The sequence below is a fragment of the Lissotriton vulgaris genome, chromosome 3_2 (genome assembly GCF_964263255.1).
Source record: "Lissotriton vulgaris chromosome 3_2, aLisVul1.2, whole genome shotgun sequence".
NCBI classification, from domain to species: domain Eukaryota; kingdom Metazoa; phylum Chordata; class Amphibia; order Caudata; family Salamandridae; genus Lissotriton; species Lissotriton vulgaris.
The window spans coordinates 283,322,614-283,341,696 of NC_141690.1; the positions used below are offsets into that span (position 1 = coordinate 283,322,614).

The window sequence follows — 19,083 nt, forward strand, 5'->3', positions numbered from 1 at the left end:
AACTTTAACATTGCGGCAGGCGAGGTTTTGAGCAGCACCTGCCGCAATGTTAAAGTTCATGTAGTGCATTGCTATTGTCAGAGTCCACTAGCTTACCAACTGACGTTTTCTGTATACTTGCACAGGAACAGAAGATGCTTACTTCCCGACTCCCACCTCCAATGACTCAGAATGACATCATAACTCCAAATAATCGGAAAGGGGGAAAGGGGAATTTGGATAAAACAATAAAGAGAAAAAGAAGAGACTGGTCCGGACCCTCTGGTACTCTGTGCGTTTCTTCAATCTGCTATTGATCAGCCTATCGAAGATTCCTGAGATAACTTAACAAAAACATTATAAGTTTTCTTCTCCTGTTCTGTGGCTAGATTTTCTTAACTCTCTGTCCACCTGATAACCTACCCAGGGTCCTATGTTGACCTGCGTTCTTCTCTCAACCTGATGTGTGCTTCTTACTTCGTATTCAGTCGTTCCTTTTATCTGCAATATATGTATATATATTTATCAGACACCTTGTAGACTCTGAACACTCTCCCTGTACCAATAGTTCTTTAACTTGCTGTGACCTACCAGTATTGTGCTGCACTACTCTTCTGTTTTCGCCTATTATCTGTTATTTGTTATTGCTGTGCTGGCCTTATCTGCAAGATATTACCAATGGTTATTTATGATCCAACACACCTGCACCTATTTATGTTTAAACTTCTCTTATAACCTACCAGGTTGTGTGCTGTGTATTCTTTGTACTTTTCACTTATTTCTGCATTTGCAAAAGTCCTGTATCTTTTCTTATTTGTATTTCTTCTTGTCTTCCTTAACTAGGTGATAATTTCTCACTACTAGTACTCAGGTAAGTTGCTTACTTTTACAACAATTGTCTGTTGACTCCGTATTGTTTTAAACACTTCTTAATGTCTTTTCTTGTCTTACTTCTAGGATTGTATCAATACTGCAGTTCCAAGGTAAGTTCGGTATTATCTATTCCCTCGTACAAATTCTTGTAAATGCATAACTCTGTACAATAGTCTTATTTTCAAAACATTTTCAACTCGACTTAGCTTAGTTTCTTGCTCCGGTCGTTCTGCCTCCTTCGTCTTCAGCCGTTACCCCTGCAGTTCTGTGTCACGCTGCTGAAGAATCACCTCAGGGAACGCCTTGCAGAAAGAACTTCGACCAAACCTCTGTCTCCTTCTTGTATTTTCACGCGGTATTCTTCTGGCATTGATTTTAACCTCAGAAAACTCACTAAAACTCTCTGAACTGCGAGCGCACTTCTAAACGGACTAACGCGGAGAATTTCTCTAGTGAAGTGCGCACTTCTGTGATAGCGCACGCGTCACCTAGACTCCCTTCAGGTGTTAGCAGATCAACTAGACTGCCAACCCCTGCTCTTTTGCGGCCATCTTAAGGTTCCACAAATGCCACAAGCACGACCAAGTGGCGCCTTTGGTTATTCTCCTCTTCCTTTCTGGCCCATGTAGATTCACTGTGAAACGAACTGGTCTAAATGCTGCTGGTGAGTCAATAGGGATCCTGACAGCTATGCACAACGTGACCGGCACCGCACGGTGCCTGCCACATTGTGCATAGCAATGATGGGGGTACCATGGAAACCCCCAAATGCAGCCACCCACAACCCGCCTGGGGCTCGCAATGAACCCCCGCGGTGATTTCCTGCATGCCTTTCCATGGCAGAGTCTCCCAATATGGATATTGAGTCCCTTTTCGGCCCAGCCAAGCAAATGACTGGTGGAAAGGCGGCATACGGTCTTTCTGACCGTCACGGTGCCCCCGCCATACTAATATGGCGGGTGAACCAGGGACATTTGGCAGGCGGATCGCCACTGCCGGCCCGGTAGTAAAGGTGGGCGTAGCACTTCGCTCCGTCCACGTAGTGGGCGTAGTGTTGCCTACTTCGCACTTCACAAAGTAGGCAACACTACACCCACTCTGTGGCGGCGCGAAGGTGCCCGCCACCTGCCTCCCTCCCCCCCTCGTCTACAACCATATTTTTAGGATTAAATACAGTAAAATAAAATAAAAGGAACTTACCGTGGATACGGAGTCCTGGGGCTCCCTCTTACTGTTGACGCATCGACTTCTTCAGACGAATGAGCCCGCGCATGCACATTCGTCTGAAGAAGTCGGCGCGTCAACAGGAAGAGGGAGCCCCGGGATGCCGCATCCAAGGTAAGTTTTTTCTTTTATTTTACTGTATTTAATCCTAAAAATATGGTTGTAGAAGAGGGCGGGAAGGAGGCGGGTAGCGCATTGTGGGGCTACACGAAGTGTGTGGGTGGGCGTAGCGGGCCCCCACTTCATGGAGCTTCGCATAGCACCACTATGTGCACTACGCCCACCCCTACCAGGTAGTGGCTATCCGCCCGATATCATAATGGGGCCTTAGTATTTTGAATAATGAATGGTATTTCTCCCTTGCTTTGTTGATAGTTGACTTGCATAATCTGTTAATTTTCTGTAGGGGAAGTTTGTCTTGGTTTGTGTTTATTTTGAGCCTGGTACGTTGCAGCTTTCTAAGTTGCTGTTTTATGTCTTTTATCTCTGGATTTCTCCAAGGTGCTTGTTTTCTTGAGTTCTGTTGTGCGGTTTTTAATTGTATCAAGATACCAACAGCTTCCTGTAGCCACTCGTACAGTTTAACTGAATTTAGAGTGTCTAGATCTTTACTGGATGCAAGCTGGGTTTCCAAGTGTTCAAAATGTTGTTCGTTCCACAGCCGATAGGGGGATGCATGTAAGGGGGTTTTAGGTATGTTGCTTAGTGTTTTATGTTCGAACGAAAGCTAATGGTGGTCTGACCATGTGACTGGCGTTATAGTTTGAAAAGTAACTAGTTCTGTATTAGCAAAAATTACATCTATGGTGTGCCCAGCAATGTGTTTGGGTTTGTGGACGATCAGATGCAGGGTCAGGGCGTCTGGGCCAGCGATGATTGTTTTTTGATGGTGCATATTATGTTTGTCAAACCAAATTTTGAAGTCACCCAGAACGCATAGGCTGGAGTGTGTTGTTATCAAGTTTGAAGCCGTGTCTAGAAGTGCGTCTGGGAATGTTGCCTTGCTAGTTGGAGGTCTGTAAAGCAGCAGGAAGCTACAGGAGGAAGAGGGTATAGGATTGCATCTGGTGAAAAGGGCCTCACAATCTTTTATGGAGACTTTGTCAACTTTAGTGATATGTAATGTTTGTCTAAACACAACAGCTAGGCCACCTCCTGTTTTGCCTATTCGATTTTGTGTGATTGTTTGTTAGCATAGAGGAATGGCTTCCTGCAGGACTGGAGCCATATCCTCTCCCAACCATGATTCGGTTATGAATAGTATGTCTGGTTTTGCCTCAGTGAGAGGGTCATCAATGTGATGTTTGTTCTTAGAGGGCGATCAAGCATTTATCAGAAGACAGTTTAGAGAATGTGCTTTGGAGATAGTGTGAATTTGTTTTGTAGAGGAGTGAACAGTATTTTGTGGGTTTGTAGCTGGTGTGTTCTTAGTGTTGGTATTAGGTATATGAGGATAGCAATCGTGTAGCATTTCTGTATCGTGTTCTTTGTTCAGCAGGGCCAGAAGGCATTTTTATGGGTCTGTGTGCGTAGGTGGTGGAGAGGGTGTTTGATGGGGAGTTGGTGTGCTGTGTTTTTGTAGTGTAACCTTGTTGTGCAGTAAACATGGAGAAACAAAGTTGTGAGGTGTGCCACGTTGCTTATTTAGTTTGCGTCAGTTTAGGGTGGAAGGTATACGAGTTAGGGGTGGTGGTGCAGCGTGTGGGTCATGTAGTAAGGTTCTGAATTGTCCAATGGATGAGAGGTAGTTAAAAGAGTTGCTGTATATGTGTTGGGTGTGGTGAAAGAGAAATGTATTTTCTATTCATATTCTTATGTGATATTTCTCTTTTAAGATTATCCTGTGTTTCCCTTTTAATATTTTATTTATTTTATTTAAAGCCACTTGTAAAGCGCCTGGTTACTCAAGAACAGAGTGTCCCCGCGCTGAAAACTGCATTGACGCTAAAGGAATATGCTGTTCTTTAGTTCTGTGCACATGCACTTGTCTGAAGATTCCTTTTAGAATTGTTTTCCTGTAAATGTGTTTGTACTGGCAGATCTCTGCTTGGACTTGAAGAAGAGAGTACTGTGCTGATATCATTAAACCACTACCATATATACTTGGATTATTCAAATTATTTACTACAATTTATTACAAAAAAGCTTGGTATTGGAGTTTGTTCATTTGTGTAATATGAAAGGTGGATGTATGTCTGTAGTTTGTGATGGTAAGTATTATGAGGTGTTGCGCTTGAGAGATTTTGTTGTGCTTGTGTGTGTCATATGTTTTGTTTTTTAGAAGTAGGAGATGCTGACGTATTTGTTTTATGAGATGGATTTGGTAGTATAGTATTGTTTGTGAGTGGAAGTTGTAAGGAAAATTGGGTGGTGATGAGTTTGTGAGTAGAGTGTATGTTGTGTGTAAGAGGATGAAGTAGAGTGTTTATCTTACACTTGTTTGCTGCAAGAGGCAATATGTATGGTGCGGTGGAGTGTAAGTGTTGAACCGCTGTCTTATTGTGGCTGAAAGAAGGTGAGGGTGTTTGTTGGAGAAATGATGGAAGGATGAATATAGGTTTGTTAGGGACTAAAGGATCTGTTAGGTGTAATTAGAGCATGGAGTGTGTGTCTGGTTGGGATATAGTTCCGTGTGGTTTGGAATTGGGTTGTGTTAATTCTGATTGGATTGGCTAGTGGTATAGGATAGAGTTGTGTACTGTTTGTATGTGGTGGGAATTTGTGGCAGCTGGGATAGAAGGATGTATAGGTGTGGTTTATGTGGTTTTGCAGTTGATGCGGAGATATTGAATTGTGTAGGGTGTGTTTAGGGTTAGTTTGTAGTAAATGCGTGGAGTACATTTGGTGTGAGAATGTTAATCTGGTAGTGGATGTGGGTGGTGTAGGGTGGGTACTGGTGTATATAAATTTGGGCATCATTTCTGCTACTAGTCCCAACTACTCTCGAACAGGCTCAAACAGGCACTCACCCTTGTACTCTCTACCCATAGCCTTGATACCCAGGCTGAGATGCCCTAAGCCCTGGCCTTATATAGCCCTAGTAATCATGTGACCACTTCGGCCAATGGGAACCCTAACCTATCACAACATTAGCCCTAAACCCCAGAACCAATAGGAGACCAAGACCTTACAACCAGTCATAGCCCTCGTTAAAGCACTCAATCATTCACAAAACTTTAAACCCTATGTCCAATAGAAAGCCTAACACTAGCCCTAGTCCCAACCCTATTCCCAGCCACCAATTACACATGAATTCCTTAACCCTATGTCCAATAGAAAGCCCTACTCCCAACCCTATTCCCAGCCACCAATCACACAAGCAACCTTAAGCCCTATGTCCAATAGAAAGCCAAACCCTAGCCCTAGTCCCGACCCTAGTGCCAGCAGCCAGTCACACAGGAAACCCTAAGCCCGATGTCCAATAGGAAGCCCAGCCGTGGGAACCAATCCAAAACCCCAAACATATCCACCAATCAAATCACTAACCCCAAACCTTACTTCAATAGAATGACTGACCCAGGAACCAATCAGAACCCTCAAATACCCATCCAATGAGAGCACTAACCCGATTCCAATAGAAACACCAGATGCAACCACCCATCAGTGCACACATGTAGCATCCAATACCAGACTATATAATGTCCCTGTGACCTCAGGCATAGGTTGCTGGCCAGGGAGCTGGAAATTGCTCATCTATTCAGAAACTCCTAGGAGACAGACAGGCTCATCCACACTTTGGACTTCTGCAGGTAAAGGCCTAACAAAATCTGTCCTCTAACAATACTGTGTGTATAAAACGCTATTCACTCTCCCAGGCAAAAAACGAGTGCAAAATCCCCAAAAAACACAGCGAAACAGCTCAATGCAGATTAGTGCTGTCTCGGAGCACCCTCTGTTCTCTCTGATGTTGAATATCCCTATTGCTAAGGGGGAAAGGGAGGGGGGAATCTGGTTTCACTCACTTGCTAAAACAAAATGGGGGCCGGGGGTGGATTACTTAACCTACAGGTCTGAGCACAGATCAAGGGAGAAATTAGGAGAGAAAAGAGGTAGTCACGGGCAGTGTGAGGAAAGAAACAGCAGATTTTGAACCTCAAATTCCATTGTTCAACAGGTTAAATGGAAGTCATGTGCAACTAAAAACCACAAGTTTCTAAACAAAACCAGTGGGAGATGATGCAATCACGGGCAGGTTAAAAACACACATTTTTAAACTGTAATAACCACAAGCAAATACAGTGAGAAATGGTGCAATCACTGGCAGTTAAAATCACTTTACGTTTCGGGAAAGAGACAGCACCAGTCTACCTCATTACCACCTCTTGGTGTTAGGTTCACTGCAATCTGGGGCACAGTATGCATGTATGTATGTATGTATATATGTATATATGTATGCAATCTGGGGCACAGTATGCATGTATGTATGTATGTATATATGTATATATGTATGTATGTATATGGAGGCGTATTTACAAGCTACTTTGCGTCACTCTTACACCGTGCAACGAGGTGCAAGAGCAAAGCAACTCAGAAATGACATCTATAAAGCCACGCAAGGCCAACTTTCGTGGCCCTGAGTGGCTTCATAAGTCTTGGAGTATATTTATGACATTGTCGTGCAATGTAGCAACTCACCTTGCTGTGCGGCGCTACCCTGTGTGACAGGGAAAGGGCAGAAATGCACTGTATTTAAAAGAATGGCCTTGACCCCTGTGCTGGTGTTTTTATGCCTGGTGCCAACACAGGCACACGTGCACCATGGTGTAGGGGTGCCTGTGTTGTATGCAAGATTGGTTTTGTGCAGGAAGGGGCACCTGTCTGCACAAAACAGCCCTGAGAGATATCTTCCTCTATCTATGTGTGCTGCAAGATACAGCACACATAGGAGGAAGCAACGAGGAGAAATAAAGATATTTCTCCTTGTTAAGACTTTCCTGAGAAGGAGCATCTTTTTGGCGGATTCCCAGGTTTACTAGTTCTGGTAAATCTGTAAACTCATCAAAAATGATGGGAGTTGCATTGGTACACCCACGCAAACGCCGATGGAACGCCTTCCAAGTTCAGAGTCAGGCAGCACGGCTATTTGCTCTGCATTGCTTTACTCAAGATTCATGAAGCCGCACAGGGCCGTGCAGGGTGGCCTTACGGGGCTTCATACATCTCATTTCTGAGTTGCATCACTCGTGTACCATATTGTGTGGTGTAAGAGCGATGCAAGTGGCCATGCAACGGGGTGAGCAGACATTAAAGTGAGCAAATTCAGAGTGTGGCAGGGGAGAGAGACAGAGCCAGATCGGCTTATTAGAATAAATAGCGTACCACGGCCTGGCCTACGACTGTCGTTTCACTGTGCTGATTCCAGGCAGTAGTGCTTTGTGAATGTGTGCCTGCTGGTCCAAGTTGCAGCACAGCATATTTTCTACAGTGGCATGCCTGCAAGCAGAGCAGCTGAAGTGGACACTGCCCTTGTCGAAAGATTTGGCTCTTCTCATTAAGAGTTTGGCCGCCTTGGAATGGCAACACTGAATTGTCACCACATTGAGATGCCATTCGGAGGAGGAGCTTGCACCGGTCCATCAACCCACCCATCATTTCACTCATCCATCCACCCACTCACTTGCCCATCATCCACGCTTTCGGTCATCTATCCTTTCACTCATCCATCCACCCTATTTCCCATCCATCCACTGTTCCACCCATAAATCTATTTATTTACCCTCTCATCCATCCTTCCACTCACTCATCCATCTATCATTTCTCTCATTATCCATCACCCTTTCACTCATCCATTCATCCTTTCACTAATCCATCCATTCACCCATTCCTTCACTTACTCACCCATCTTTTCACGTTAATTATGAGCTGAGCCTTTGTCTGCAGAGTTGCAGACAGAACAGGCCCATCAAGAACTTCACCCTAGCTGTAGTTCCTAAAGCAAGGGGTGGTGTGGGAGAGTGTTCACTATGCCCCTGCACATAGGCCATCTGAAAACATGGAAGTCATGGGTCATGCATGATGCACAGTGCCAGGACGTGAGGTGACTGACATAGTGTTTCCATGGCCGCAACTCCCGTTTCAGACAGTAAACCCTCCTTGACGGTTTTCCCCTCCATTACTTATACAGAGCTTCTTACTCTCTGTACTCATATCAAAACAGGATCCCCTAATGACCTTGTACCAGCCAGAATGGTCGGTCCTTTGATCTCATTATTAGGTCCCCATATACTTGAAATGGTGAACATCTCCCTCAGAACAGGCCAAGTCCCGGCAGATTGGAAAAAGGCTGTGGTGAACCCGATAAGAAAGAAGGCATCATCCCCCTGGACAGACCTGTCCAACCTACGTCCCATCTCTCTCCTACCTTACCTAGGCAAGATCACGGAGAAGCACGTGAACACCTATCTCTCGCAACACCTTGAAGCGACGGAAGGCCTGGACCATTCCCAATCTGGGTTCAGGCCAAACCACAGCACAGAATCAGCACTTCAAACAGTGACCAATAACATCAAAATGGCACTGGATGATGGTTGCTCTATGATTCTGGTGCTGTTGGACCTTTCCGCCGCTTTTGATACGGTGTCTCACAAGGTGCTTCTCCATCGCCTGAAGGAGGTGGGAATAGAGGGAGGGGCTTTGGCGTGGTTGGAGAGTTTCCTGTCCGGGCGCTCCCAAGAGGTTAGGCTGGGCTCCCACAAGTCCACCCATCGGGAGCTCAATAAGGGGGTGCCACAGGGCTCCTGTCTGAGCCCCACACTTTTCAACATATATGTGGCCCCCCTTGCCAACCTAGCAAGATCTTTCGGGTTCACCCCTGTATCCTACGCTGACGACACCCAACTTCTTTTTCCCTTTAAAACTCTTACACCTGCAATAAAAAGATCTTTTGCAGAGGGTATGAGAGCCATTGCAGACTGGATGTCATCTAACTGTCTGACGTGCAATGTCGGGATAACCGAAGTTGTGTTGTTCGGTCAAGCGACGACACACTGGTCATCTGACTGGTGGCCTCTGGAACTTGGTCCTGTTCCCACCCCCAAAAGTAAGGTCAAGAACTTGGGAGTTTTATTTGACCAACAACTCATTTTCAAGGACCATGTCAATCAAGTAGCCGGCACCTGCTTCCGGGCTATAGGGATGCTAAGACGTGTCTTTCCCTATCTCCCGGATCACCATAGGAAAACTTTGGTGCAGGCTCTTGTTATTAGTAGGATCGACTATTGCAATGGATTGCTCCAAGGAGCCAATGAGGAGCAAATCAAGAAACTGCAGGTCATTCAAAATACAGCCGCAAGGATCGTCATGAATGCTCCTCCCAGGACACCATCCTGCCCCCTACTGTCTCAGCTTCACTGGCTTCCTGTGAAGAAGCGAGTTCAGTTTAAGACTCTGTGCACAATACACAAGAGTCTAATGGGGATGGGCCCTAAGTATTTCATAGACATCTTTCAGCCCTACATCCCAGGACGCTCTTTGCGCTCCAGCGACCAGCTGCTACTCAAAATACCTAGAATTAAGAAAACCAGACAAGGTGGCCGTGCACTGGCCCACACCGGACCTACCTTATGGAACTCATTGCCGTTCGAACTGAGGTCAATCACCAATCACATGGCGTTTAGAAAAAACCTAAAAACCCATTTGTTTCCCAGCTATTAATTGTCTTCCCATCCCTGGACACTTTCTTCTACTCTCTTTTCCATCTGCAGTTATAGCGCGGAGATACCCCTTCGGGGGTCTAGTCTGGCGCTTTACAAGCATATAAAATAAAATAAAAAATAAAATAAAGTTGTTTGAAAAATCTTGGGGGTCTCTCCAAAGGGTGTTTCCGATGTAATAAGGGTGTGGATTAAAACACAAGCTAAATATCTGTGCTTAGCTTAGTGTGCCGCCCGACTGGTTTTCTGCTACTTCAGTTATTGCATACAGACATAATACATTACACCTACAACAAGTCAGGACTTTTGGCTATGCCAATGGTTGTTAGTTTTTTTCTGAGCTTTATATAGCGCAAACTTGACCCCAAGCTATCAGGAATCAGATCACTTTTCATGAGCACCAGTTATGTTACACAAGGACACATTCGTTTTTGTTAAGCATGGGTGAGGGCATTAAGTGATTTGCCAAGAATCACAGGATGTTCAGCGTCAATGCCGAGACTCGATCATGGTTCCCCAGATTTGACAACCACCGCCTTAGCCCATTAGGCCACATACTCTCCCCTTCATTTTTAGTTGCATAGAATAAAAGCAGATACTATGGATTTATTTATAGAATATTGAAAATGTATCAGTTCAAAAATTATAAGACTGAAAGAACTCCAACCCTTTCTTTTTAACTTGTTTCACCGGCTGCTTTCCATGAACTGGATTCTCCTGTAGCAGCGTGGGCGTTTCTGTACATTTCTTCCCAGCACATGCTGTGGAGTTTAGATTTTTAGATTTAGATGTTTAGATTTTTGTTATTGGATTTTGCACAGTTAATTAAAACCATTGCAATGGAGATGCCTTTGTGCTGTGCAACAGCCCAGACTGACCCATTGTCACTCTGTATGTGACAATCATCAGCCGCAAACAGAATGACAATGGCCGGGGTGGGGCTGCTCTAGTGCTCCGAGGAGGAGTGCGAGGCGCCCCCATCAGGGAGCTGAGGTTTCTCGCAGGTAGGTTGACCAACAGTCTGTAAATTTCACGGATCGTCCGTATTTGGATCTCACATCCGTTGTCCGTGACCATCCCTATGACAGGCACCTTTTGTCCGTAATTTTGGGCATTGCAGGGAACGGCACTGTTCCCCTGTGAGAAGCCTCATCTCCTTGAAGGGGCCGCCTCGCACTCTTCTGAGCACAAGAGCAGCCGCACCCGCCGATTGTCATTCTGTCTGCGCTGATTGCAACATACAGAATGACAATGGGGCAGTCTGGGCTCTTACTGCATGTGGTGGCCTCCTCCTGCCTAGGTCCACACCACCCTAGGACAATGGCTATATGCAAATCAGCTTTCACCCTGTGCCTGAAGGGAACAGTCCAGCCCGAACTACCAAGCCATGTCTTTCCTAGACCGGAATCAAGCATCCAAGGACCATTTTCTGGCTATCAGCCTTCTTCAGCCTGGATAGCTTGACTTCATGTCTGAACTGGGGTGGCAGAGTGGGCTAAAGAACGGTGATGGATTAAACCCAGATCTTTCGACTGGGTGTGAGTGTTTGATTGATTCAGATGCTCTGTCCATCACCACCCCCTTTTGTAACGCTTTTGGCCGCTATAAGTGTGGCAGGGTATGCTCAGACGTGAGTCCCTTGCTCACTTTGCCACTGGATTCAAGCAAGCCAGGCTGAAGACGGCTGGAATGCCAGAAACAGGTCCTCGGAAGCTTGTTTCCGGTCCAGGGAAGACATGGCTTGGCAGTTCGGGCTGGACTGTTCCCATGAGGCACAGGGTCAGACTGATTTGCATATATCCATGTCTGAACTGGGGTGGCAGAGTGGGCTAAAGAACGGTGATGGATTAAACCCGGATCTTTTGACTGGGTGCGAGTGTTGGATTGATTCAGATGCTCCGTCCATCACCACCCCCTTTTGTACCGCTTTTGGCCGCCATAAGTGTAATAGGGTATGCTCAGACGTGAGTCCCTTGCTCACTTTGCCACTGGATTCAAGCAAGCCGGGCTGAAGACGGCTGGAATGCCAGAAACCGGTCCTCAGAAGCTTGTTTCCGGTCCAGGGAAGACATGGCTTGGCAGTTTGAGCTGGACTGTTCCCATGAGGCACAGGGTCAGACTGATTTGCATATAGCCATGTCTGAACTGGGGTGGCAGAGTGGGCTAAAGAACGGTGATGGATTAAACCCAGATCTTTTGACTGGGTGTAAGTGTTTGGTTGATTCAGATGCTCCGTCCATCACCACCCCCTTTTGTACCGCTTTTGGCCGCCATAAGTGTGGCAGGGTATGCTCAGACGTGAGTCCCTTGCTCACTTTGCCATTGGATTCAAGCAAGCCGGGCTGAAGACGGCTGGAATGCCAGAAACCGGTCCTCGGAAGCTTGTTTCCGGTCCAGGGAAGACATGGCTTGGCAGTTCGGGCTGGACTGTTCCCATGAGGCACAGGGTCAGACTGATTTGCATATAGCCATGTCTGAACTGGGGTGGCAGAGTAGGCTAAAGAACGGTGATGGATTAAACCCAGATCTTTTGACTGGGTGTGAGTGTTTGATTGATTCAGATGCTCCGTCCATCACCACCCCCTTTTGTACCGCTTTTGGCCGCCATAAGTGTGGCAGGGTATGCTCAGACGTGAGTCCCTTGCTCACTTTGCCACTGGATTCAAGCAAGCCGGGCTGAAGACGGCTGGAATGCCAGAAACCTGTCCTCGGAAGCTTGTTTCCGGTCCAGGGAAGACATGGCTTGGCAGTGCGGGCTGGACTGTTCCCATGAGGCACAGGGTCAGACTGATTTGCATATAGCCATGTCTGAACTGGGGTGGCAGAGTGGGCTAAAGAACGGTGATGGATTAAACCCAGATCTTTTGACTGGGTGTGAGTGTTTGATTGATTCAGATGCTCCGTCCATCTTCACCCCCTTTTGTACCATAGGTCCAGGGCAGGGCATTCATTCAGGTGGAAGAAATGAACAAACACGCCCAATGCTGCTACACAAGAATCCAGTTCACGAAAAGAAGGCAGTAAAGTAAGTTTAAAAAAAAAAAAGGTTATTGGTCTCACTGTCTCATTTTAAAACAGACGCATTTTCAATGTTATATTCAACAAAGCCATGGTTACTGCTTTTTTATTTTATGCAACTGAACCATTGACAGACCTTGGCTTGTAGGTTTAACGCTACTTGTTGTGTTCTATATCTGGATGCAATAACAGAAGCAGCAAATTACCAGTTGGGGACACACTATGCAAAGCACAGATTTTTAACTTGGGTGTTTTGAACCACGCCCTTAATTGCATCGAACACCCCTTTAGGAGAGACCCCCCAGTTTTTTCATCCCACTTAAAGCCCTGGAAACACCATGTCACAGTAGCACTGTGCTTCATGCATGACTCATGACTTCCACTTTTTCGAATTGCCTATGTACAGGGGCATAGTGAACCCTCTCCCACCCCTTGATTTAGGAACTACAGCGAGGGTGAAGTTCTTGATGGGCCTCTTCTGTCTACAACTCTGCTGACAAAGGCTCAGCTCATAATTAATGTGAAAGAGTGAGTGAGTGAAGGGATGGGTGGATGGCTGCATGGATTAGTGAAATGGTGAATGGATGAATGAAAGGGTGAATGGATGGACAATGAGAGAAAGGATGAACGGATGAGTGAATGGATAGATAGATGAGAGAAGGTAAATAAATGGATGTATAGGTGGAAGGGTAGATGGACGGGTAAATTGATGGGTGAGTGGATGGATGAGTGAAAGAGTGGATGATAGGCGAGTAAATGGATGGATGGATGAGTGAACTGATAGGAGGATTGATTAATTGATAAGTGAAAGGATGAATGAATGGATGGATGAGTGAAAGGGTGGAAGGAAGGCTAAATGAGTGTGAAAGGAAGGGTAAATGGAGAAAGGATGAATAGATAAGTGAAGGAGTCAAAGGGTGGATGGTTGAGTGGACGGATGGATGGATGAGTGAAAGGATGGATGAGTGAGGGTCAATGGATGAATTCATGAGTGAATTAGTAGATAGATGGGTGGAAGGATGAATAACTAAGTGAAAGGGGATGGAAACAGAAAGGGGGGATGGATGAATGACTGGAAGGGTGAATGGGTGGAAGGATGAGGGAGTGGATGAATGAGTAAGAGAAAGGATGACTGGATGGGTGAAAGATTAAATGGCTGGATGGATGAGTGAATGGATGGATGAGTGTACGAATGGATAGGGTAAAAGGATATATGGAGGGATAGATGAGTGAAAGCGTGGATGGAGGGATAGATGAGTGGAATGATGGATGGATGGAAGGATAGATGATGGGTAGGTTTGCATATGGTTAAATATTGATATGGAAGGGCACACAAATGGAAGGACAGAATGAATGTGAAGAGATTGAATGATGGATGAAAGAATGATTACACCTTGTAGCATCCATTATCTTAAGTACCATTTCCTATTGAATGACTTTCACATTTATAGGAGTCATTGTCTCTATATAATGTGTGTTTTGTGACGCACTCCGACACCCTGTCCTACTTACTTAGGATGAGGAGCACTATAAAACAAATTAAATACCCATGAGAGAGGGTGTATGTGAAGAGTAAGGGCACCATTAGCGGGTGGAGGCAAGGCCTAGACTGGCCAGACCGGCCAGAGGGCGTTTCTCTGAGAGGCTGGAAAGGTGGGGTGGTGGGGCGGTTTTGTTACCACAAAAAGACCTGCACATTTGCTCAAAGCTGCGCATAGTGAAAGACCATGAAGTGCACAATTAGCTCAACCTAATATAAACTTCTTTTCACTTGTTCTTAAGTGGTTGTCTATTTACTTACTTACTCTGGTGTGTCTGTAAAACTTACGTCATGATTGTCGACCTCCTGTCCTGAATAATTGTCCTGAATTTTAACCCTTTGTCCTGAATTTTTACACTCGCTGTCTTGAATTTGCACCCATATCAGTTGGTCACCCTACTCGCAGGGGAACAGCGCTGCTCCCTGCAATGCCCAAATTACGGACATAAGGCGCCCATAAAAGGATTCATCACGGACAACGGACGCGAGGTCCAAATCACGGATGGTCTGTGAAATTTACTGACGGTTGTTCACCCTACAATCTGTGCTGTTAGCTTCTTTGTTCTTAGCAGATGCCTATACTCTCTCCTATAGGCTCGCAGGAGCCATTCACTGCCACCTCCTGGTGGCGCGGGGTTCAAGCCTGTAAAACATTGTACCTCATGTAATAACATTCCTTGTACCTGCTGGGGTCTCTGTCCTCGCCCCCCCCTTCACTGTTAACACTGGCAGCGATGACCGGAGTTTCAATCCATGAACCATTAGACCCTACATGATAGGTACATACAGGTCAGTATCGTCTAGGACATTAAGGGTGCAGTGTCAATATATTGTCATGATTAGATCTAATAGAAAGATTTCATTGGGATATGTTTCTTTCCTCCATCCAGAACTTCTCCTTTTATGTAGGGGCCTCCCACTGCTCTTCACAGTGAGCGTCTCCCTTCCTGGATCATGCTCCCCCACCCCCACCCCCCACCCCCCACCATTAGCCTCTGTATCAGGTCACTTACTTCCCATGATGCTCTGGGGGTGCTCCACAATCACCTTCCTGTGAAGAAAAAGGAAAGAGAAATGTCTGTCACTCACTGATGTCAACACACTGGAGTCCAAAGATGGGTTTCTGTGGGGAGGTGTCACTGTGGCACCCCCACTCCTCCGTGGAGAGTGCTGATGGCAACATATGACATGGCTTCTGTCACGTGTGTGCCTTACATGATGTGTGTCACTTTCATCGAATCACGTGATAACATACATGACTTCATGGGGTGAGCCTCTTTCATTGCATTTCAGGATGCGTGAGTGTCAGGCTGGCTTCATCACAGGGGACAAGAGGATTTGATGATGTGGCATTGCTCACTTTCATCCCATTGGTCGCTGCCTGGACAGGATGTGACGCCACACTACACAAGGACAATAGCAGTGAAGGAAGTGGGTACGTGTGGTTGATTTAACAACTGTGACATGGACATGTGAAGTGAGCCGAGGCGCAGAAATTACAGACGACCAATCTTTCTAACCCTACGATTCAAATTATCGCATCAGATAAGTAGTGACAGCCTCGCTTATTATATGCATCATTTAAATTAACACATGCCCGACCGCCCCCATTCCCGACATTCATCCATGCGACAAGACCCTAATTACAACTTTAAAAATATGCCTGCCTGATCTCTTGACTGGGGGTGAATGTTTTGATTTGTTCTGCATACTAATTGTGTGTCTTTTCCTTTCTCGCCCCAAGTGCGCCAGGTATGCCCAGACGCGGGTCCTGGGCTCACTGTGCCACTGGAATCAAGCTATCCTGGCTGAAGAGGGGTGAAACCCCGAAACCGGTCCTAGGATGCTTGTTTCTGGTCCAGGGAGGCCCTGGCTTGGCAGTTTGGGCTGGACTGTTCCCATGAGGCACAGGGTTAAGAACGATTTGCATATGGCCAGGTCTAAATTGGGGTGGCATGGTGAGCAAAAGAATGATGAATTCAACCCAGATCTCTTGACTCTGGGTGAATGTTTTGATTTGTTCTGCATTCCGTCCATCAATTGTGTGTCTTTTGCTTTCTCGTCCTGGGCCCAGCAGCAGTCAATGTATTTTGAGCCTTACCTGGTTAACACCACCTGTGACGTCCACAGGTTCCGATTCCAACATCAACCTGCAGGTAAATCATATGTGAGACAGACTGCCACAACACCATGTTCAAAGAAATCATGTGTCAGACTTCCTCAACACGGCGGTCATCAACGAAATCATCTTTCACACAGAATACCTCAACACAGCTGTATTTAAAGAAATCATGTGTCAGACTACCTCAACACAGCGTTCATCAAAGAAATCATGTTTCACACAGAATACCTCAACGCGGCATTCATCGAAGTAATCATGTGTCAGACTGCCTCAACATGGCGTTCATCAAATAAATCATGTGTCAGACGGACTCAACACGGCGTTCATCAAAGAAATCATGTGTCAGACTGCCTCAACACTGCGTTCACCATAGAAATCATGTGTCAGACAGACGGCCTCAACACGGCGTTCATCAAAGAAATCATGTGTCAAACAGACTGCCTCAACACAGCGTTCACCAAAGAAATCATGTGTCAGACAGACGGCCTCAACACGGCGTTCAAAGAAATCATGTGTCAGACAGACTGTCTCAAAACGGCGTTCATCAAAGAAATCATGTGTCAGACAGACTGCCTCAACACGGCGTTCATCAATGAAATCATGTGTCAGACAGATGGCCTCAACACGGCGTTCATCAATTAAATCATGTGTCAGACAGACAGCCTCAACACGGCGTTCATCAAAGAAATCATGTGTATGACAGACTGTCTCAAAACGGCGTTCATCAAAGAAATCATATGTCAGACAGATGGCCTCAACACGGCGTTCATCAATGAAATCATGTGTCAGACAGACGGCCTCAACACGGCGTTCATCAAAGAAATCATGTGTAAGACAGACTGTCTCAAAACGGCGTTCATCAAAGAAATCATATGTCAGACAGATGGCCTCAACACGGCGTTCATCAATGAAATCATGTGTCAGACAGACGGCCTCAACACGGCGTTCATCAATGAAATCATGTGTCAGACAGACTGCCTCAAAACGGCGCTCATTAAAGAAATCAGGTGTCAGACAGACTGCCTCAACACAGCAGTCATCAAAGAAATCAGGTGTTAGACAGACTGCCTTCATACAGCATTTATCAAAGAAACCATGTGTCAGACAGACTGCCTCAAAACGGCGCTCATTAAAGAAACCATGTGCCAGACAGAGTGCCTCAACACAGCGTTCATCAAAGAAACCATGTGTCAGACAGACTGCCTCAACACGGCGTTCATCAATGAAATCATGTGTCAGATTGCCTCAACAAGGCTTTCATCAACAAAATCATGTGTCAGACAGACGGCCTCAACACGGCGTTCATCAAAGAAATCATGTGTCAGACAGACTGTCTCAAAACAGCGTTCATCAAAGAAATCATGTGTCAGACAGACTGCCTCAACACGGCGTTCATCAATGAAATCATGTGTCAGACAGACGGCCTCAACACGGCGTTCATCAAAGAAATCATGTGTCAGACAAACTGCCTCAACATGGAGTTCATCAATGAAATCATGTGTCAGACAGACGGCCTCAACACGGCGTTCATCAATGAAATCATGTGTCAGACAGACGGCCTCAACACGGCGTTCATCAATGAAATCATGTGTCAGACAGACTGCCTCAACACGGCGTTCATCAAAGAAATTAGGTGTCAGTCATGGTGGGGTCCCACAGGTGGGGTGGGATCCCAACCACCCACCCCCTGTAACGAGTTGGGAAAGGGTGGGGTGGCAATGTTCTCCACGCTGATCAACAGCGGGCTTGAATTAGGAAACCCTGGGGATACCTTTACCTCCACATCAGGAGTGGAGGCCGCGCCTTGAAGCCGCGTCTTCGCGGAGCTGATGACCCCACAGGGTTCAGGGCTGTCAGGTGGTCAGCAAGGAGGTGACGCAGCCAATCACACCTTCTAGAAACTTACTGCAAGGGGAGATTTTTAATTAAAAAACACCCGATGGATACGAGCTTTGCTATTTTTGCTTTGTATGTAAAGGGGCGGTGCCTCAACCCCCCTGGACAGAAACCAAGCCTACTACTACACATACCTTGGTGCGGTGTCTGAAGTCTGTTGTAAGTGCTGAATGAAAGCCCCCTCTTATCTCCCGCAGGGCTCAACCCTGGTCTCACCAATGCCCTCAACACAGCCCGAAAGTGCTGCTCAAACTCCAAAGTTTAAAGATTCAAGACTGACACAGCTCAAGCTCCAGCCATTGATGGACAGGGCGTGGCTCGTGCTTCGTCACTTACAAGCGTCACTGCTGGGCTACAGAAAAGGTGCAGAGTTTGAAAGTGCCGCTGCAATTCAAGTCCACCCCCGTCTTACCCGCGTTCGCAAATGCAGCCGCGTCCAAGGTCACACAGCGCGCAGTGATCTCAAGCCGAGCATCGGCCCCCGCGGCTTATATGCCTCAGGCCACGCCCCTTCACAGCTGAGACGCTGTATCTGATGTCAGTCCGTGTGCGAGCATGTTGCATAAATCAGATGCACAATCCACACGAAAAACAAGCATTTGCAGTGCAACAGGTCTCGCATTTACGCGAGTTTGAGCTACTGGCATTGTGAATGTCAACGCCTTTTATTTATGTCTCAAAAACCAAAACACAAATAAAAGGCATTGTCATTAAGAGTGCCAATTGCTCAAACTCGTAAAAACGCGAGACCTGTTGCATTGCAAATGCTTGTTGTTTTG

At 46.2% G+C, this 19,083-nt stretch overlaps 1 protein-coding gene across 2 annotated transcripts in view; it reads right to left on the minus strand.

Annotated features, from left to right (window-relative positions):
- Window positions 1-18,810, minus strand: part of LOC147725696 (uncharacterized) — an 84,624-nt gene extending 65,814 nt beyond the window's left edge. Inside the window, exons 1-2 of one of the 2 annotated variants that reach the window (XM_086964376.1) lie at window positions 18,717-18,810; window positions 15,300-15,337 (exon numbers count right to left, since the gene is read on the minus strand). In XM_086964376.1, coding sequence (XP_086820502.1) covers window positions 15,300-15,306 — 7 coding nt within the window. In that variant the 5' untranslated portion in view covers window positions 15,307-15,337; window positions 18,717-18,810. Of the gene's footprint in view, window positions 1-15,299; window positions 15,338-18,438 lie in introns of both variants that reach the window. The other variant, XM_086964377.1, reaches the window with a different exon arrangement.
- Between the last annotated feature and the right edge of the window lie 273 nt (window positions 18,811-19,083).